Source organism: Folsomia candida, unplaced genomic scaffold, assembly GCF_002217175.1.
Source record: "Folsomia candida strain VU population unplaced genomic scaffold, ASM221717v1 Fcan01_Sc002, whole genome shotgun sequence".
In the NCBI taxonomy this organism is placed as follows: domain Eukaryota; kingdom Metazoa; phylum Arthropoda; class Collembola; order Entomobryomorpha; family Isotomidae; genus Folsomia; species Folsomia candida.
The window spans coordinates 15,777,582-15,799,049 of NW_019091194.1; the positions used below are offsets into that span (position 1 = coordinate 15,777,582).

At 38.1% G+C, this 21,468-nt stretch overlaps 2 protein-coding genes across 6 annotated transcripts in view; one reads left to right on the forward strand and one right to left on the reverse strand.

Moving 5' to 3' along the window:
• Window positions 1-19,877, forward strand: part of LOC110843509 (lutropin-choriogonadotropic hormone receptor) — a 33,674-nt gene extending 13,797 nt beyond the window's left edge. For 4 of the 5 annotated variants that reach the window (XM_035847728.1, XM_035847729.1, XM_035847732.1 and 1 more), the window contains 16 exons: window positions 1,553-1,621; window positions 4,563-4,631; window positions 4,837-4,911; window positions 6,614-6,731; window positions 7,448-7,491; window positions 7,628-7,676; window positions 8,527-9,073; window positions 9,502-9,709; window positions 15,739-15,945; window positions 16,016-16,099; window positions 16,167-16,310; window positions 16,868-17,045; window positions 17,204-17,254; window positions 17,322-17,373; window positions 17,559-17,679; window positions 18,255-19,877. In XM_035847728.1, the coding sequence (XP_035703621.1) occupies window positions 1,553-1,621; window positions 4,563-4,631; window positions 4,837-4,911; window positions 6,614-6,731; window positions 7,448-7,491; window positions 7,628-7,676; window positions 8,527-9,073; window positions 9,502-9,709; window positions 15,739-15,945; window positions 16,016-16,099; window positions 16,167-16,310; window positions 16,868-17,045; window positions 17,204-17,254; window positions 17,322-17,373; window positions 17,559-17,679; window positions 18,255-18,918 (2,680 nt within the window). In that variant the 3' untranslated portion in view covers window positions 18,919-19,877. Of the gene's footprint in view, window positions 1-1,552; window positions 1,622-4,562; window positions 4,632-4,836; window positions 4,912-6,613; window positions 6,732-7,447; window positions 7,492-7,627; window positions 7,677-8,526; window positions 9,074-9,501; window positions 9,710-15,738; window positions 15,946-16,015; window positions 16,100-16,166; window positions 16,311-16,867; window positions 17,046-17,203; window positions 17,255-17,321; window positions 17,374-17,558; window positions 17,693-18,254 lie in introns of all 5 variants that reach the window. The other variant, XM_035847730.1, reaches the window with a different exon arrangement.
• A 9-nt stretch (window positions 19,878-19,886) lies between these two features.
• LOC110843044 (dual specificity protein phosphatase 23) lies at window positions 19,887-21,191 on the reverse strand. Its single transcript, XM_022088956.2, has 4 exons — window positions 20,980-21,191; window positions 20,855-20,902; window positions 20,674-20,736; window positions 19,887-20,599 (listed from the first exon to the last, which is right to left on the reverse strand). The coding sequence occupies exons 1-4, from the start codon at window positions 21,007-21,009 to the stop codon at window positions 20,129-20,131; spliced, it is 612 nt and encodes a 203-aa protein (XP_021944648.1). The 5' UTR covers window positions 21,010-21,191; the 3' UTR covers window positions 19,887-20,128.
• Between the last annotated feature and the right edge of the window lie 277 nt (window positions 21,192-21,468).

Below are 21,468 nucleotides of genomic sequence, written 5' to 3' on the forward strand. Positions count from 1 at the left end.
TATTTGTTGCTTTGAAATAAAGTGGGAGTGAAAGTCGAGGGAATTGCTACTTTTGAGGGATTAGGTTTCATACTTTTACTTTTCTCTTTGTTTACCATCCCACCCGAGGGATAGACACTTCTTGAGACCACGGCCCCACCACTCAGGAAATACGTTGCTTAATGTGTACGTAAACTATCTCATCCACATTTTAGGTGATACATATTCTCGCATATTATGTATACGTATTTGCGCCAAGTTATTCCCGCTTTTGGTTTTGTGCATGTATGTTCGTTACGTATATCCGTACGACGCTAATATGTGTACTATGTACCTACTCGTTTGTAAGTATACAATGTGAACAAAAACTGTGTGGGAAAAGCGATAAGTTTTTCGGCATCGTCACATTCTTATGTAAACCTGGAAAGTTTGTTCATCGCGTCCACTCCATTTGTTTTGTGCGGCGGATAAAAATAAGTGGGCCTTGAAACTCAATCAAGATTGGTTCCCTCCCGCGTCTAGTCGTCTTTTTATCGCCAGCACCCTGTCGTTTAATAATTAATAAATGTGGATGGCAATGGTGGTCGTTAAAGCGACTTAAGCAACCACAGAACAAACCTTTTTGTCACATCTCAACTTTCTCCTCGTACTTTCTCCGCATGTTCATCAGCAAAGTTTCTTCATTCAATCCTAGTTAAACAAAGTTGTTTGTGTCGTTAGTTAAGTAAAGAGAGTGGATTCTGGTGGTGATATGCAGTGACGTTATCTTTTGGAATGTGCGTGTCCATCTGTGCGGAAAGACGACGGGAAGAAGGACAAATGCTGACCCACTTTCCAATATGATAACTTGTGTATTTTTCTCCACCATCCATCCTTGCCAGGAATAATATGTGGAGAAATGTGTCACAGTTACAAGTTAAGGAACAGTAGTTAAATTTGGTCTTATTTGACATCTGAGGAAAAGAGCAATGGAAAAGAGTAAAGAGAACAATGGGGAACGAGATTGTGATGATGATAGTTCAGCTCATCTCTTTTCCTCGCCGCCCACCGCACCTCGTTCGTTGATGCACTGCTGGGTTCTAACGTGACTAGTTAATGATTGTGTAGGACGCCTATTTCTGCTCACTACTTATTCCGCTTCATATATTTATAGGAACTTGGAAACGGATGTAATCATTCCTGAGGTCACCTTATTTATGCTCCTCTTACGCCCCAATCTCGAGAGTATTTGAATGCATGGTATAAGTAGCTCCAGCCGTATCGTGTCATTTTTAGGTCCTTTTATCTTTATTACAAGTCTACACGAAAATAACCTTATAAAAATGCTAAAAGTGCTGCAATTTGTTTTCGTAAAGTACCACAAGATCAACCACGTAAGGTTTTACGACACAAATAAAATTGTTAGCCAAGATGTATGTGCTTGTTCATACGTACCTTTTCATGATTGTTGTATTCATATCTACGTCTATATCTATGTACGTATGTACGAGTACAGAAATTTATGGATGAATGAATGAGTGATATAATTGCAAAACTTCCAGAAAAAAACTGAAAACATTATATTTTTTTGCAGAGAGTTCGAGAACGGAAAGATTTCCCAGTTGATTCCAGGTGGTTTCTACAACCTCAAAACAGAACATTTGTAAGTGTGACCTAGTTTTTGTTCTAAACATGGAATGATGATGATGTCTGTCGTTCATATGTGAGCAACTGTTGACTGCTTGTTTACCTCATTCTTTATTCATTTTCTTTGGACAGAACAAATACTGGTAAAGTTGGCAAGAAAACTTATCTAATAAGACATCTCTCATATTTTGGGAAGTGTTGGATGGAAAATATAAATAATTGCGTGTCGGAAGGATATTTTTTACGAATTTCAGCATTTTTTTGAGAGTACGATGAGCAAAATTGCTCCAATAAATAGTCCAAACCACACGATCCAAAAGAGAATGAACAGTATCCATCTCACTTTCACCCAAAATGGATCTTTCGCCAACTTTTGCAGCTCAGCCTTTCCATATCCAGCAAATTCAGTGCTTCCAGGTTTGATTGCTTCAGGAATGGCGTCTCCTCCTCCAACCACGTCATCTTTAGAGTTCGTCTCAACAGACGTGAGCTGAGCTATCGAAGGCTTATCTGTAGATTGGTCCTCCTTTCCCATTTTTGCTCCTGTTGAAAATCACGGATAATGACGAAATATGTGCAGAGACTCTGAAACCATATTGTTTCTGTGAATTTTTGCTTTATTCAAAATAATAAAACAAGTACTTGACAAGCCATAATTCGTCACTACCTACCTTACGCAGATTTGAATGCACAAACGATAGTGGCTGTAGAAAATAGAATGAAGAGAGGATTCCGCAGTATACATAGATAATGATATCGTTTGTATCAGCACCCAAGGCGTAAGCGGCAGTGCGCCATGACTACAACTGCACTGCTTAAATAAATGCAATTCTAACAGACCACCCCCATACTCCACCCGTAGCACATATACTTTATGCAGTGGAGTACATATGAAGTATGCATACTATTACTTTCTAAACGCATAGATGTCAAGGGGTTTTCTATTAAATTATACATACTCACAATACCTGGTACATAGTATAATGCATGCATATTGGTAATATCATATTTAATCACGACTTGTGAAATTAGAAAAAAATAACTCTCTGAAGATTGTATTAAGCTATTCACATAATACATACATACATTGTATTAAGCTATACATACGTACATTATGCGTCACTTTCCTTCCGCATCTTCCTATTGTAACCACCAAAAAAGAATAAATGAAATGGGGTCACTCCAGTGGAAACTGAAATTGAAAACTACTTTGTTTAGGTCATGTCTTCTAGAATACAAATCACGTCGTGGTAACTAATTTGGTAGATACATAGTCTTGAAAAGTGATTTTGGTTGTCAAATCCGAGCTGATGCGGAAAATCTCTTGATCCAGGCCGACATTTTTTCCTGAATCTTATTAGCATCCATGCATGAATGTAAAATGCAATATTAAATGTCGGCGTCGTCGTGATATCGTCGTGGGCCCAGTGTCGCGAATTATTATATTTTTTCTTTACTCCCACTCGGTTGGACCCACACTAAACCACTTTGGTATTCTCAAACTCCCTTCTTTGTATTCAGGCCATGACAGTGTGAGGTGTATGTACTCGTAGCTTTGTTGGAAAGTTCTTGCCATGATCATAATCCATCATTCATTTCCAGGTAAATCTTGCGAGGACGAGATTTACTTTAAGAGAGTAAACATGACGGTTTTGACTCCGTCCCAGCAGCCTCCAAGTTTTTGAAGGACGATGTCGAGTGCATGCGGGGCCTTGAAAGATGAGAAAAAGTGTATGAGCTCATGAATATGGTTCTTGGCACAATGAAATGACTGAACGTTCGTCAAATTTATTTTTTCTTTGGTCGTCGAGAATTGTTCTGCTGCCATGCCCAAGAGACTTTCTCAAGTTTCCTAAAAATGTTAAATTGGACCAGGAGACCAATGCCTGCCCATGCAGACATACATACACAATGAGTCCAGTAGCTAGATTAATACATTTAATAAATGAAATATTTGATGACTAAAAGGTCAAATTACAGAAAAATGTCCAATTCAATGGTTACACTTGGGTGATGCCTTACTGGATTTGTTACTCTTGATGTGTGTGAGGATTACCGATAGGTTTTGAGCCCGAACAAGAATCGTCATGTGTCTATGCCTGTATAGTATGTGAAACGAAGAAAATGACTGGCTCGGGGTATGACAAGTCGGATGTAGTGAAGGTTTGCACATTTCCTGAATTTTCCTTGTATTTTTAAATTTATATTGAAAAAACTAAGTCATATGGATTTATAGAAGGAGGTGTTTTCTGAAATACATAAATTCAGCAAGTCCACACCTTCTCTCGTTCTGATGGTGACACGCAGAATAATGCTTAGCTAGCACAAAAGTGGTCCCCACTCAGTTGGTGCTTGGTATAAACATGCTATTTATTAAAATGTGGAAAACATGGGCGTCTTGTCACTTCAATTCAAGTTTGGCCTTGGTGAAAGTCATATTATTATTCCGCCGCATTGATATGCTCACGCATTTCTTCACGTCGATCTTATCAACTGCGGACCGCGCTATTCCAGCAACTTTTCTCGCGGCACCACCCATACAAGCTTATACCAGAATTTGGATCTTGAATAATGCGGAAAATATTATTAGCAAATGTATTTTTCCTTATTGTGATGGTGGTGAAAGTTATGAGTGAAAGACCCATTCCGATTTCTGTGGCTTGGGCAATATTGCTTTATCAGTAGGTAAATATGTGTGTAAGGAGCTATTGGAACTGCAAAACTGTAAGTTCAAAAAGTGGACCTTGTGTCTGTTGTGGTCCCGATTTTAATTTTAGACAAACGTGTCGTTCTTCATGAAGCAGTTTTTTTGTCGGACGTTGCAGGCTTAGCTTTTTACATGAGTCCATTATATACATGACCAACTGCAAGTTGCAACTAATTTATGATTCGTACAACAAAATTCCAAGTAGATACTTGCATGATGCCTAAAATATATTTTTGTTCTTGGTGTCTAGGTCCCTCAGTTACAATAATCTACGCGAGATTGGACCATTGGCTTTCAACGGATCAACAATTGCTCGATTGTAAGATCAATTTATTTTATGACCTGTTTAATATCTCGAGAAGGTGGCGTTCAGAAATAAATAAACATAGTTATTTACCTAAATATGAATATGCAACACTCTCGACTTTATTTTCGCCATTATTGTTACTACATAATTTACACATTGCAAATGATTTTGTTCCAGGAACTAATAATAATGCTTTATTTTTGTATTTAATCATCAGAGGATTGAATGGAAATCGCCAGTTAACGACGCTTCACCCTGATAGCTTCCTGGGGATTCTGTACCTTCGAGTCCTGTAAGTTCTACACCCAAATCTTTCTTATATTCCACAAATCTCATATTCACTTTCCTAAAATAAATACTTTAAAATATACTGCATTCAATCTAAATCTCGATTTTCGATCAGAAAAATGTAAACATTTGAGTTCTCAAATGACCCCATTTTCAATTTTTACAGAAAATATTTGGTATAAACGGACCACATAGACACATATAAGTATATACAATAGTACTGCATATATATACGTACGCAGTCAATTTCTCAATTTATTCAAGGTCCCTCGAAATTCATATGAAATTGCATTTTGTGAAGAAAGTGAAAGTAAATGACAAATGCTAAATTTTATTACTCGTCTCCCAAATTTATCCCTTCGACCTACTTTCTAAACTACTTTTACTAAGCTATACTTTTTTTTCTAAATTCCTCTACGAGTTGGTGACCAAGCACTTGTAAATGTAAATTGCATATGTAAATAGGAAGCCACTGAGGAATTGGAAAAGTGGATTTTGAAGGTCGGCTCAAAACTTGTCGTCAATATATACACATTACATACGAACGTGTACAACTGCGTAAATGTGAAAGAAGAAGAATATTATTTATAAAAAGGCACGTTCTCCCAAATTCTTTTCCGGAAAATAAATGGGATTCAAGTGGCATTTTTAATTTATAACTAGAAAACAAGTGGAACTCTGTTTCCGGAGCCCTGCGAAATCCACCTTATGGCTCTAACATCACGAAACTCATGCACATACATGTACGTCAACGCAAAAATGTAGGTATGCGCCTACTCACACACGAGAAAAAGGATGAATTGGTAAAATTGAAGCATTTCTGAGCAGACTTTGATTTTCCTGGATTGCGAGAGAAAAAAACTTATTTCCTATTCGCCTGCCCACTTATGTCCCAATACTCGCAATACATAACTCAGGAGATGAACTTTGGAGAAAGTTTGGGAGTAAGAGCGAAGGACTTTATCACTCAATTTACAGACCATTCAGTCTCACAAGACGATTTCCTCCCATGCCGCAGTAAAACTTAAACATTGCCATGAACATGATCCAACCCTTGATAAGCTTTATTTCTTTTCCTGGGACTCTACAGCAATCCTCAACGACGGTGGTGACAACGTTGAGAATAAAGACAGCTTAAATTCTCCATCTGTCCAAATCCAATCTTATTTCAAATCAAATATTAAATGAAAGTAGTGTCCGATTCTTCATCCAATAAGCTGCTCAAGTGTCACGACCCACCCAATCTCCAAGAAGTTGAGCCTTTACTACGATTAGTGTTTTTTTGCTCAAGTTGTGTGTATCTTAGAAATACGCAATTTGTACGGCTTGTGCCATAATATTGAGGGACTTATAGCTGAACAGTGTATTTACTACAGTGAGTGAGTGGGTGCGAGGGAAGAAAGGAAAAAAATAAGTGGGATAATGTAATATTCTGCGTTTGCACGTATTTCTCGAGGGCCATTTCTTCTTGTTGCGATCATGTACACTTGACTTTCACTAATTTTGTATCAATTCTCCAAAGAATGGAGTCTTTAGACATTGGGAATTTTTATTCTGATCGTGCTCCTAATGAATTGAATTGTGCAGTGTAGCACAATAACGAGGAGGTTGTCAGCTTGCCCCCAAAGTCATTTATCTCCATTTCAGCTTGACGTTCACAACTTACGATAATAATTACGAGAGAAATATGATTTTGATCTCTTCAGGGATTTATCGGAAACTTCGATAACGTATCTGCCCACTCAAGGACTTGGAGGCATCGAAATCCTCAAGTTGGAAAATGTTTGGACACTCAACGTCATTCCTTCCATTTACCATTTTCAAGTAAGTAATTAGATTTATTTTCTCACGCTTTTGCACGCGATTTCTATCAACATGCACACACTTATGCATGTATGTACGTTGACCTAGTCAGGATTTTCGCCTATGTAGACGTCATCTGCGGTAGAATTTGAAGAATATAAATAGATCTTTGGTGTTATGTTCTGTTGAACTGGGTGATGAGGTGAATCCCTCACGGCATTTGTGTTCATATTATGTACGTGACGCGTTGCATCAATGCACTAATCACAAATCAAAGTTACTTGTCTTGCTAAATTGGACTTAATTAAATCTGGTGAAACGAGATTAGACTTCAACTAAATTTTTGTATGTGACATTGGCGAAAGCCTAAATCAGCTTTCTGCATCAAAGTTATTACTTTGAAGGGACAGATGACAGTTCGGAGGTTCTACAATAGAGCAACAATTGCACATGTTTGATTTTTCATTCGATTAAGTTTTAATTCTGTTTGAGGTATTTCTAATTCCGTGGTTTTATGACGTATGCAATATTAGTGCATTACATAAGTACTAATTCCTTTGCATCGTACTTTCCAATGTCGTTTAAATACAAGCACATGTAACAAGTGAAAGTAATGAGCATTATTTACTGAAAAATATTTGGTTCTATTTGTTACGAATCAGTTGGATCATATTATCTCTTCAGTTACATAAACGCTGGGGTAAGAAATTTTGAAAAATTTTGTATTCCACTTTCAGAGTTTGCAAAAAGCTGTATTGACCTGGCCCTATCACTGCTGCGCGTAAGTAATTATTATCATTGCTGCAATAGACCTGCATACGTACATATTATACGTCCTATAAATGAGACAAAACTAATTGGGTCGAGTGCAAAAAGAATTAAATGCTCTCTATTAATTAATGATTTACACTCTTTAGATTTGCCAATCCCGAAGCCCACGACCCTGTTACGTATCAAGTATATCGAGTAAGTCCCATTTAATCCAAACACTTTCTCTTTCTTCAGTAGCATGTTACTCTTAATAGCATTAAGCATTATCAAATAAGTGTTAATTATGAACAGTCTGACATATGTCGGGGAGAAATTGTAGGTGATATGAAATTCGTATACATTGATTAGTCGCACATTCCACTTGCTGAATTTGCTCATCTTTGCCTTCAAGATTTCCGTCCCTTATCACTTTGCACGATTTATGATTAAGAGAAGAACAGCAATTTTCACCAAATCTCATTTCGACCCCTTAGCATTCCAGCTCCTTGTGGCTAACCAGTTTATGAGAGGTGACGTTAACACCTCCAGAGAAAAGAGATTATTGAACTCAACTTTTAGTGGAACGACAGTAATTGCTAAGAAATGTCATATTGAATAAAGCCTTTTCGTTCTTAGCAAACAAGGTAGAAAAGTTTTCACGACGAGGTTTGTTCCCCCGTTCCGTTGATGGTGCAGTATATGTACATATGTAGAATATGGCGCAGAACTAAACGCAAATCTGAAAACTACTGCCTTGGATTTTTGATTAGGAAATTTAGATCAAGAAGTCTGTAATTCTACTTTCGATTTCATTCTACAATGCAATTTTCTCTGGATTGTTGAGACATAAACTGAAAGTTTTTATGAGGAATCAGACTTCTCACATTAACCGATTGTTAAATCGTTACAGTATTTCACAATTCATGCAACTTTTCAGCACCACCTCGAAATTAAGAAAGTTTCTTACAACCAAGTTAAATCCTGATATAAATAAGCCTTCTTTTTACCCTCTTCTCGTTGCCGAATTATTTCATAGAGTTTCAGAGTCTTAATATTGTAATTGCAGGAACATGTTCAAGCCACTGTTCAAGAGCATTGTGATAAGGCTTCAGGAACAACTACGACAACAACAACGATGACCAGCAGCTCCACAGAGGCACACATTTCTTCTCCGGCGACGGAAGTGCAAAAGAACCTCGGTCACAACAGGTTTCCTCGAACAAACAGCCGACTTCCCCTCAAGCCCAGCAACACCATCCGCAGCAGCACAAAAGAAAGGAGGAGATCTGTAAACCCTGGCAGCAGACAATCATCATTTGAAATTAATTCTGCAATCTGGACACCAGACCAGGCAGGCCCAGAAGCAGCAGCAGCAGCAGCCATAGATGAGAAGGAGCATGCATTATTATTGCGTAGGCAGCGTCGAGAAAGTAGGACAACGAGGAGGAATGGCGATGGTGGTGACCTGAGAAATAGAGGTCAACAAGCTGACAGTAATCATGACGGACCAGCAGATGATCCGGTGGAGCATTTCAAAGAGCGTGAGCATCTGGACTCTTTTGATCCTTATTCCAGGGACCCCACGAGGTCTTTCGGAGATGTTTTGGATTCAAGTGAGGAATTTCTCGAATGTTTGTCTTTCGGATTGTTGGGTTCTGTTTGGTCGAGGTTTCCTCCTGCCTTCTTGAATTTAATGTCCACTTTGTTTGAGATGAAAATAAATGCTTTTTCACAGCCTCTCAACTCAGTGACCATTACATTACAGACAAAAACTAATGTCTCTACCAAACAAACCTTTCACATATCTTATTTCTTAAGAGGATTTCGTCTAAAGCATGTATATAGAAACGAACGAAGGAGGGATAGTCTTTTTCAGCTTAAATTTCTAGCTATTTTTAGTGGGTAGTTTTACTAGTTTTTAGCAATATAGCCAGCGTATGGCGTTTCAACTTGTCCTATACATACATACCTATTCAAGACAATGCATAATTTGGGCTATATAGCAATCTTGAAATGTAAACATGTCTTTTTTATCCCACAGGAATTAATACCGATTCCGGAATTGATGACGATCTTGGCGTTTTTCACCATCACAGCGTTGACCCTTCACCTACAGTCATCACACATTGTGGCAATGGCAATGTCAGCATGAAGCCAAAACACCCCAAAGTTATTTGCACTCCTATCCCAGACGCATTCAACCCTTGTGAAGATATCATGGGCAGTGTGTGGCTTAGGGGCGCAGTTTGGTAAGATGTTTGTTGAATTTAGATTGGAATGACGACCAAAAATGTCAAAGAAAACATTACGCATGAGACAAGATAATGGTACCTGACATTTTCGACTTTATCCTCTAGAAAAATATTTACCACAAGAAAGCTAAAAAATATTTAACGGTAAAATCGACTACATAAATAAATCTTTATTTAAAGTTTCTAGCTTTCACCCTGGATTAAATTTCGAATTATTATTAAATTCTCCTGTCTGAGGAGTTGGGAACGAGAGGAGAAAGTTGGCATATTTTGGGCCACTTTCCCATTGAGAGGAGAGAGAGAAAGCTGATCCTGCCTGAGTGTGCGGGTGGCCTGGTCATAATGCACTGGCTCCAATTATCCAGTACAGGATGGTAGTCGTAGTAAATGGTGGAACCGAAGCTGCGAGCATGGAATTAGATATACTCCTACGAGCAAGATTGCGGCGATTGCTTGATGACATGACGAACGATGGAGTGAAAACTCTGCCCACGTCAGTTGCGAATAATGGCATCGGAATCTTTTGTCCCCTCTCTAATCCATCTGATATAAATTTGTAAAGCACAACGGTATATATGCACATAGTTGTCTTGTGTAAGAAAGGATTGCACGACGGTAGTTTTTAGTCCAAAATTGTCTACTATATAAGTGCACTTAAAGTGCTGTGAAGCAAAAATGGTCCGATATGAATGTGCATCTTTATGCAAAATATTCATAAATTAAATACAAATACAGCCAAGTGAGTTGTCAGGTCTGAGACAAACTGTCATCCTGATTTGCATAAATGAATGATGACAAGTAGTTACCGCATATACATATTTTTATACTTGGATGTATCTCTGTGGGTCCAAAACCTCTGGGAGAGGAGTTCGTGGGCCGCATTAGAAATGTGATAAAAGGCAACTTATTTTTTATATGTGAAATCCATTTAAAACGTGTTTCCAATAAATTATTGAATAATGCGTTTAAATTGCGAGTTCATATCACATCATAATTGTTTTTGTATTTTTCTTGCCGTAAATGAAATAAACGGTAAATCCCTCCCAGTAAACGTCAACATTCAATTTAAGCGAGACTTTTCAAATCTAATTTTCAAAATTCAATAAAACCCGTTATTCAATAGGAGGGTATTGTTTTTAGTCAGCCAACGGTACAATATGGAGCTAGTCATTGCATTGCTTTCTAATTCTGCCACGTTGCTGCTGCAGACTTTCACCCGCTGCGAAAAATGCATGTGAGCATTGGGTGGATGGGAGAGTGAAGATAAGCTTGTACACTTTTCCCACTGCCCTCAAATCCAATTTTAGTCTCGCCTCCTTTCTCCCGTCGGTCCCACTGATTAAATCAAGGGGTGGCAGGAGTGTCAACGGAATACGTAATATTCTCCACTCCCATTTGATACCAAGCATTCAATTTATTTCGGTGATGGTCTTATCTCTTGCTCTTTCGCTGCCGCTATCAAACAGGTAGTTTTCCCCGTCCACCAACAGCGTCAGTAAATACTAAAGAGTATTCGGCTGGGTAGCTACATATGTACATTTTATGCAACTGATTCAATGGGCAACTGCTCAATTAGCTGTGGTAAAAACAATATAAGACTTATATGTAGATATTTCAGAATTGAAAGAGGTTTTAATCAAATGGGTGCTGTTGGTTTTTTGCAGTGTTGCAAAATATTCGTAGTTATTCATAATTTCATTGATTAGTATTAGTTGTAACGCGCATATTTGATGCATAAGTCGAAAGGTCAGATTATCCGACCCTAGTCTAATGATAGTATCTGACTCAGATATCTCTGACTCGATATATATGTGTTGAGCAGTATTGAAGAGGACGATAGTCTTAAGAAGGAAGGCCCGCACAGGATTGAGGGATGGATTTAGGGATTGATTGACTTATTTGTTATCTGGTGGTCCTTCCAAAAATAAATATTTTCACGGTATACATTGCTGAACAGCTAGAAATTCTACTTGAACAGTATACTAAATGCAGTATAGCTGGAAGTCCAAACCTTTGACATGTGAATAAAGTAAATTATGATTATTGATCCATTACATCGGCATCAGAGGACATTTTAACTTGAAGTATTTATTGTTGCAAGCTTTCGATATTCATACAGAATTTCTTCATCAGGCAAAAATATATTTGTAAACTAAAATTCATGTGTACGTTTCCTCCTCCAAGTCAAGTTTTGTTTGATATCAAATAATTACATGGTTACATTTATAAATTTTTACGTGGACTTTGAGGGCTATTGTGTATATGTTAAAAAGTTTGTTAGTGTACTTGACCAGATAGGGCTGACTGCGACTCCTCTCGAAATATTCATCTTGTTAGTGGTACTTTTGATGAACAGTGCTTCTTTAAATTTCCGAAAATATCTTCTAGGTTCTTTTAGAATTAATTTATACGAATTTGGGTCCAAATTGTGTTCATGTTCATGCATGTGTAGAGCAACAGGAGATAATCTTACATTTCCACTTCTAATGGCATGAATGTGTTCCTGAATTCTTGTAGTATAATCACGTCCTGTTTCTCCAATATACTTTGCTGGACAATTACTGCATTGAATTGAATAAATTCCACAATTTATTGTTCTCGGTTTCTCTTTAGTGTTGGTTAGCATTCTGGATAACTTCGGGCCAGGAATGTAACCTATTTTCATTTCTAGTTTTCTTTCTAGAAATCGTGCAATTTTTGTGGTGGTTTCACCTGCCCACGGTAAAATAATTCTTTTGACTGGTTCGTCTAGTGAGTTGTTGTTATTGTTATACTGCATTTTGTTTTTGACTTTCTTCAGTCTGTATTCAATCATTTTTCGTGGGTAATTATTTTCTTCCAAGATTTTGATTGTGTATTTGATTTCATTCTCTAAATGGTCTTCATCTGACAGTCTTAAAGCTCTTGTCAGCAGGGTATCCGTTACGCCAATTTTGTGTGCCGGGGGATGAAAAGAGTGATAATTCAGGTACAAGTTTGTATGCGTAGGCTTCCTGTAAATTTGATGACCAATCGAGTTGTCCGGTTTCTTGTACAGCATGAGATCCAGGAAAGGTAATTGTCCCTGTTGTTCATCCGCAAATGTGAATTGAATGGATTCATGGAACGAATTGATTAGACTTAAAATGTGGCTTTTCCTTCGAATCCTTATTATGGCAAAGACGTCATCCACAAATCTACGCCAGTAGATAATGTTGCGATTGTTTTTGACAAGCTTTTTTTCCAATTCTTGCATAAATATTTCTGCGACTATTGGTGAGATGGGGGATCCCATAGCGGTACCTTCAGTTTGGTGATAAAATTTGCTATTGTATTTAAAATAGGTGGATTTTAAGCAAATTTTAATCAGCTCCATTAGATCATTGATTGAGAGTTTTGTCAGTTCATTTAGGTTATCATAATCTTGAAGTCTTTTTTTGATGATTTTCAGGGTCTCTTTTATGGGAACTTTTGTGAAAAGTGAGACAACATCAAAAGAAATCATTTGATCCCCTGGTCGTATTTTGATATTTTTTATTCCTTTCACGAATTCTTCTCCATTTTTGACAGTATATTCATGTTTCGAGGCTACTTTCTTCAAAATGTTGGACAACATTGCTGCAAGATTATATGTAGGGGAACTTCTGAAATCTACCACCGGCCGGAGAGGTGTGTCTGGTTTATGCACTTTAGGTGCACCGTAGATAAGTGGAGCTCTGGGAGTTTTTTTGATTTATTTTGGAGTATTCTGCATCAGATAACTTTTCATTTGTTTTCAATGAACTTGAGTGGACTTCAATTAAATCTGTGAAATCTGGAGTAGGATCTTGAATGAGTTCATCATAGGGGCCTTCATTGATCATTGTCTGCATTTTTTGGTTATAATCATTTTTGTCCAAAATTACCACTGCGTTTCCTTTGTCTGCCTTAGTAATACAAATGTTGTTATTTGTGGTAAGGGACTTGATCGATGAGGATATCCAAGTATCAATTTTGTTCATATAGTTTCCACTATTAATTTGTTTTTTCATGATGTGTGATACTCCGGCTCTGACTTGTTCCTTTTCTCTCTCCTCCAAATCGGTCTCGTGCAGTTTCAAGTCAATAATTGCAGCTGTATCCATCATTGTTACACGTATGTCTTTGATTGGGAGGGAGTTATTCAGACCTAATGAGAGTAGTTTTTGTTCATTCTCCGAGAGTGGATGAGATGATAAGTTATGGATGACTTTTTTAATGGTTTGTGGATTTTCCTTTGTTATCAGGCTTAATTTCTCGTTCATTAAAGTATTGAATTTGTTGATTTGCCGATTTCTGATACAATCATTGGTTTTTTGTCGTGTTCGATTTATTAGGTGACAAATCAAATGCCAATATTGTGGTAATTTACATCTAATTTGGTTCCGGAGTGAATATATTTTCTTGTCTATTTCGTATAGGTCTTGAAAATTCGACTTGATGAGTCCTTTGAGGATTTTTTGGTTTGTTTCTTCTTCAATTTTTGTAAAATAAGACCTTGAGCCAAATTTTTTTGTGATGAATTGGTTGTGAAGTCCCCTGGGGATGATTTTCATTTTTTGGCATCTTCTTAAAAATACTGTATTGTTGTGGAATTGGATTTGACGTTTGTACATGAATTCCAGTTTTCGGATATCTTTGACCAGGGCTCCACCGTAGAGCGGTCTTAGTTGATTTATTAAATGTTTCCATCCTCGACATATATATTGATCCATTACATCGGCATCAGAGGACATTTTAACTTGAAGTATTTATTGTTGCAAGCTTTCGATATTCATACAGAATTTCTTCATCAGGCAAAAATATATTTGTAAACTAAAATTCATGTGTACGTTTCCTCCTCCAAGTCAAGTTTTGTTTGATATCAAATAATTACATGGTTACATTTATAAATTTTTTTTTTTAAATTTTTTTAAAATTATGATTACATAATGTCAAATACAAAATGGAGCATCGTCACACATGAATATTTCCTTATCTGATGATTCAGTGCATAATCTATAAAAAATTCACATTTTCAGTCAGCCGTGCATCAGATTTAGTAAAAGCCAATAAGACAAATCGGAAGAGGAGGCTTGGAGAAGTCTTTGATGAATTCTATTTTCTGGTTGAACATCCACTACATTGCAAAATTGTGGTGTGCGTTTCAAGTGTAATTTACATTTGTCAGATGGATACTCTCACCTCCAATTTTGTGGAACTGAGCCCTTGATCGCCTTGGCTGGATTTTGGGTTTCGCTCTGCTCGAAATTTATTTCACAACGAATCTGTACACTTTCATCTATTTCTTGTTCAGTGGCTCAATTCATTGCTTCTTCCATTAATAAAGGAGGAAGCTCTGACTTTCCTCCATTCCCATTATGTACTTTATGTCTGTACTATAAATATGTCCCCTTTGCCTTTCTCTCAACCAAGCCATATATGTTGATGGGAACTCCTTATTTTGATAAAAACACTTTAAAATTACGGAATACATGCTGCGCAAGTTTTTTAAATGGTTCGGATATTTGCATGTATAATTGCTTTAAATCAGTGAGGATAGCATATGTACTCATATCGAATGGGGGTAGATTTGTGAATAGTTTCGTCTCACTTCTGGTACGTCGGTTTATGTAAACTTCAGGAAGTAGTGACCTATACATACTTAATTAGAAACCACTTAAATTCAATTGCATAAGACGCCTTAGTTAGCACTGCTTGAACCGAGAGTTGCACGCCATTGTGCACCTGGGCTCTCTTCATTTTCACCCAAGGCTGATTTTCTCCCACCAATGACCAGTAATACATTTCTTGCTTTCAATACGCTCTATCCATTTCTCGACCATATAATTAATGGTCAGACTGCGAAAAATAACAAACAAAAGTGTAGTAGATGGTTCAGTAAGGCTTAAGTTGAATCTAATTAACACATTTCGCTACTAAAGTTCAGTAGCAGAACCACATAAATCTTAGTGATACACGACTTTCCAATATAAACGTATGTATATGTCTATAGTTTAATTATACTGATGCTGGGTGCTATTTTTTAGGGTTGTGGTTTCATTGGCTCTAATTGGAAATTCGGCTGTCCTCGTCGTCCTGCTGCTGGCGCCTGGTCGGATGACCGTTCAACGTGTACTTATGGCAAATCTGTCGTTGGCAGATTTGTGCATGGGAATCTATCTTTTGATGGTGGCTACAGAGGACCTCGTCTCCTTAGGATCCTACTTCAATTACGCCATCGATTGGCAATTGGGGTATTCATTTATTCACTGCATTTATTTTTCATGGGTGCAGGTTAATAATGGCCACTCTATAATGCAATAGGTGGGGATGTCAAATTGCAGGATTCCTCACCGTCTTCGCATCCGAGCTGTCAGTGTTCACACTCGTCGTAATTACGGGAGAAAGGTAAATTTATAACAAACTTTGGGGCGCTTTATTTTCCTTCTCCTCATGCGGGTTTGATGGCCTGCAGGTGGTATGCTCTCACCCGTGCGATTCATCTCACCAAGCGCTTAACAATTGTGGGTGCCTGTAAGCTCATGTCGTTGGGGTGGATTCTGTCCATGGTTCTGGCTGCATTGCCTCTCGTCGGCGTATCTTCCTACTCCAAAACCAGGTATGTGCGATATCTGTTTGTACAGCTTTCTCCGAGTTTCGTACTTCAAGTAAATTGGCTTCGACCTTCCACTGTCAAAACTCATTCCTTGTCAGAGGACGTGCAATGAGTTCTCTAACGAATTACAATTCACTTTCGTAAATAATACAGTACAAAAAGGAGTGGGTTTTCCGAGACGTTTTTAACGTCTTGACATGACACGGATTATTTACGGCTATCATGCCAGACAATGCTAACCAATAGATGCCACATAGATAATAGATGGTCACTGACCTAGACGGCTACTTTCTTAAATTAAAAACTTGCCAGATTGTATTAAAGTAAAATTGAAAAGTTATGGATTATTTCTTTAAGAGAATCCTCAACGTGATATTTCGAGAGTTTTGCAAATGTGAAAAGTCTGCAAAAATCTTTTACAACAATAATTTTCATGGAAAAATTGCGTACATCATGCAGTTAGGAGTGCATTTCTTACCCTGCACCCCAAATTTTCTCCTCCGTTTTATAAAATTATGTCACAAATCCGAACATATAATTTGAAACTTGTTGCTTTTTAGCATTTGCTTGCCCATGGAAGCCAACTCGGTGGGGTCAATCGTCTACCTCGCTTTCCTCCTACTCTTCAACGGCCTGGCCTTCCTCCTTGTGGCCACGGCATATTTTCAGATGTACCGAGCAGTGGCTGGTCACGGTGGAGGGGCAATTGCCGCACCAGGAGCATCCTCAGCAGATGCGGTACAGCATATTACGTTGAATACTTATTTATATCAATTATACGTTGGGGCTCATCCTGTGGAGGACAAACACTTATAAATTTGCATGTCCTTGAGGTTGATTGAGCTCCAACTACATTTATTTATGCCATGTGAGTCAATTACTTTTGTTTTTGTCAGGCCATCGCGCAAAAGATGAGCATATTAGTGTTCAGCGACTTTGCTTGCTGGGTAAGTGCCAAGGAAAATATCGGAATATGTATGATATAACTTTATGAAGCTTGTGTTAAAAATCCAGGCTCCGGTTGCCTTCTTCGGCCTAACCGCAGTGGGAGGCTATCCACTCATTGGTACGCACAACTACTTTCACTTTACTTTCACTGTCTTTATCACCCAACGTAATTTACTGGGGAGGAAAATGGAAGTAAATGCGGCGAGAGATTTCTCCTTCCTCCCTTCCTTCCTGCCTGCCTGGACGTAATGAGTTTTAAAAAGTGAGCGTGAAGTAAAAAAAACTTTCGTTTTTAAATTGCAGGAGTTACAGACTCCAAAATTTTATTGGTGTTCTTCTATCCGTTGAACGCGCTACTCAACCCCTACCTCTACGCAATAACGACCAAACAATACCGTCGGGATTTACTCCTTCTACTCAGCAGGTAGCGACAAATGGTATATTTTTCTGGCTTATCTAACTCTACTCGTACCTGTACCATTGTGATGTCAGACCTAGCAATAGGTGCAATTCAGTATTATTAGTAGTATCATGTACACACGGGTGTGCCGTCTCTGTACACAGAACGTGTTGCCTATTGCACCTCTCACCATTTTCTGCAGTGATTCTGTTGCACTTTTGTAAATCACTTAATATACGTGTCTGCCTTATTAACAAACTTTTTCTTATCGTCCATGTTTTCTGAGGTCTAATTGTTCTTGGTAACTGTGTTGTGTTACGTACTTTGAGACATGTTGTAATAATGAAACGTAAAACGTTACCAGTTTTGTCAACATGTTGCATGTGGCACTAGTTGCATAATTTCGTCAAAAGCTGTAATACTAATCCCTGGAACAACATACATCTGTAGTTTAGTCTTTTTTGTTAATTGTGAAACTTTTAAACATCTTACATTCCATTTCATTTATGATTTCGAGTAATGGCTAATTTTGTTTCTGTTTCTTTCCTTCGTTCTTTCTTCATTCGATTCCTTGCGAAAACGCCACCATCCGTTTTTAGGCACGGGATCTGCACCAAACGAGCAGCTCGATACAAAGCAGGAGGTGTCTCAACCAACAACACGTTGCAAACTATGCAAACGGTGCTGCGACTTGGGTCCCTCACTGAGACCAAGGTCATGAGCACGCACCATAACAACTCGCCCAACGGCAGTGGTCATATTTCAGTCGGAACCGTTTCTGGTGGTGGCAGCGACTTGAAAACTGGAGCACTGTCGCAAACGGAGAGACTTTCTCCAACTACAACAAGTGGTAACAGGCTGTCCGGAACTGGCACCAGTTGCAACAACTTGAATGAGGTGAGTTCACCTTCTCACATCTTTGACCATCCCCTTCTTCCAACTACTGGGGTCAACTTAGTGCCCCCCAACCGGAACCAGCAAGGAGAAAGTCGCCACCGAAACAACTCTGATGATGAAGATGCCCTCAACAATAGCAGATTGTTGGCAGAAACTAGCTTTATTACCGTTCCAACCCCCAGTCCGACTGCTGGAAGGTCACCAAGTTGTCTGAAAAATACGTCGAATAACAACGGATCAGGGAAAGCGGGTCGTCATGTGACACTATTGGGTCAAGACTCGAAGCAGTTGTTGACAAACGAAGACGAGGATGAGATGGATCACGAGATTTCGGAAGATACCCCATTCTGTAGAAGGACGGAGTAACTAATTCGTGAAATTTCTACGTTTCATTTAATTTTCCACAATTCATTAACGATTGGAATTAGCTAAATATTACTTGACACTGTACCACTCTATAAAAACGGGAGGCCATAAAAACGGTGTCAATGGAATATTTATTTTGTGTTCCCCTTCTGTGACTGGGAAAATTAATGTCAATTTCAAAACAAATGCCAAGTTCTTTCCACAAAACACAATATATTACGTAACGCTGCTGGTATAGAGTGACAACGGTGAAAGCAGATTGTGAACGGTTTTTTATTGTTATTGCGTCACTAAGTATTTTCCCCTCGGTTGGGTTTTCTTCTAAGAGAAACAACAAATGTCTCAGCCCATGAGACAGCGTGCGTTGAAGACGATTTGAAATAATGCTCCTGCCTTTGGCTTAATTACATGTGAAAGTGTTATTATATACCATCGCAGAGGTGAAAGCAAGTGGCGGATTGAAAATTTAAATGTCATTTTATGCAAATGGGGTAACAAATGAGCCATTCCTTGTATGCACTTGTTCTTTAGTGCAATCCATGAGTGCAGTATACATAGTTCCTTGTACCAAAATTGTCGTGAATTCCTACGCCAGTTGCAGTGGCTCATCTTTAATAAACAAACCTGTGAACCACAACCAACACATCACGTCATTTAATATTCGGAGTTGATAGTTCATGTGGCCGACTTTTATGTAATATGTACAAGAGGTCACATATGTATAGTCAGTACAGATATATGTTGGTATCGATTGGTCGTAAAATATTGTATACGATTATGAAAATGCTCAGGGTTTTCTTAGTTTGATGTTTGTTCCACTAAGGAATAACATTAAAAGCATGAAAATGAACGTATGTGATGGACAAATGTGTAACGAGTGGGGTAAATACATGTACCTTTTGTATACGGATACAAGTATATATTAATATTATATAAATATTATATAAATATTATTTAAACATGACACATGTACATATGTGCTTTATATTATAAAACAGTCTGTTGGAAACTTAATTGATCTGAAAAATATATATTTAAATATGTAGCTCTGCATATGGAGTATTTATGTAGTGTAAAATCATCAATACTTAATAAATGTGTGATTATTGCAAGTAAATAAAATGTCCCCTTTATTTTTTGAAAGTCACAAAGATTTAGATTGTGTGCAAAACATTTATGCTGACCCTGGATTGCAACGTGCAATAACGATTTACTGAAATCGACCAGGTTGCCAGCATGCATCTTCTGGAGGACAATTGCATAATTCCTTGTAATACTCTTCCACTGCTTTCTCCTGAGCAAGAGTCTCAATTGCACCAGGTCGTGTTTTCCGTAGTTGCATGATGGCCATTTCCGCTGTGAGTCCGCAGTATCGAACGAGGTAACATGCAGCAAAAACGCCTGAGCGTCCTCTGCCCACTCTGTCGCAGATTCCAACGGCCTCATCAAACTGCCGCGCCTGGTCGCAGAAGCAGATGAAGAGCTTGATCTGTTCCAAGGTTGGAGGGGTAAGCTCTTCGACTGGGATTTCCATAAAGTAGAATTCAGTGAACTGATGAATGGGAGGTCGACACTCGGGGGAAAGCGAGATGAGGCGTCGGAGACCGTTCTTGAGTAAAAAGCGGAGGTGTTCAGGATACTGTGGCCAAGCCATGAGTGCCAGTCGCCGTTTGATCACCCACTGAAAGATAAGCACAACAGTGGGAATGAAACGAGTTTGACCAAAGAACGATATGGTGCGAGATAGATACTCGCCTGAAATCGCCATGGAGGTCGAATGTCGCCAACTTGCTCCAAGTATGGAGACAGGAAAGATCGCTGTCGGGAGGGAGGGAGGGCAAAATCAAAACATACATTACTTATTTTTGCGTGCGACAATAATCAGTTCGGATTTGGACGTTTAGAATTTAGGTTCAGAATAAAATCAGATATGTACCTTCTTGATCGCCCACTCGGGCAATCTCAGACCTGGATTGGCTTCCATCTATTTAATATGTATTTTTTATTGATTGCATGCAATAATGACAAATACGAACGTCTTGTTTCGCTTATGTGGATTACCATTTCCGCGTGAGTTCCGGGGAGGTCCATTTTTTATTTTAAAAAGCTAGTTGATGTCAGTCAGGTGCGAATAATATGTAGTAGAGAAATGAGCAGTGCATAAATTTTCAACTTGAAACTCTCAAATATGTACTTCGCAAAATGTGAAACATCAACGTTAGCAAGAAACGCCAATTGTCATGATGATTAACAGTGACTAAAAATAATTCTATTCACATTTGTAATTTACATCTTGAGTTTGGTTTATGAATTGAGTACTTTATATTTCATTAAAAAATTATTTTTTTAAAAATATAACGAACTCAAATTGTTTATCCTTCAAACCGTCTACCGAAACTTAAATTCTTTTATAGTTGGATCTCTGACGCGATTATATTACAATTTTTATTATATTATATTTAAATATGCTATAAGTTTCAAAATAATATGCACTTATATGTAAAATGTCGTTCGTATTGTCAATAAATAAAATGAAATTCTTTTCGCCAT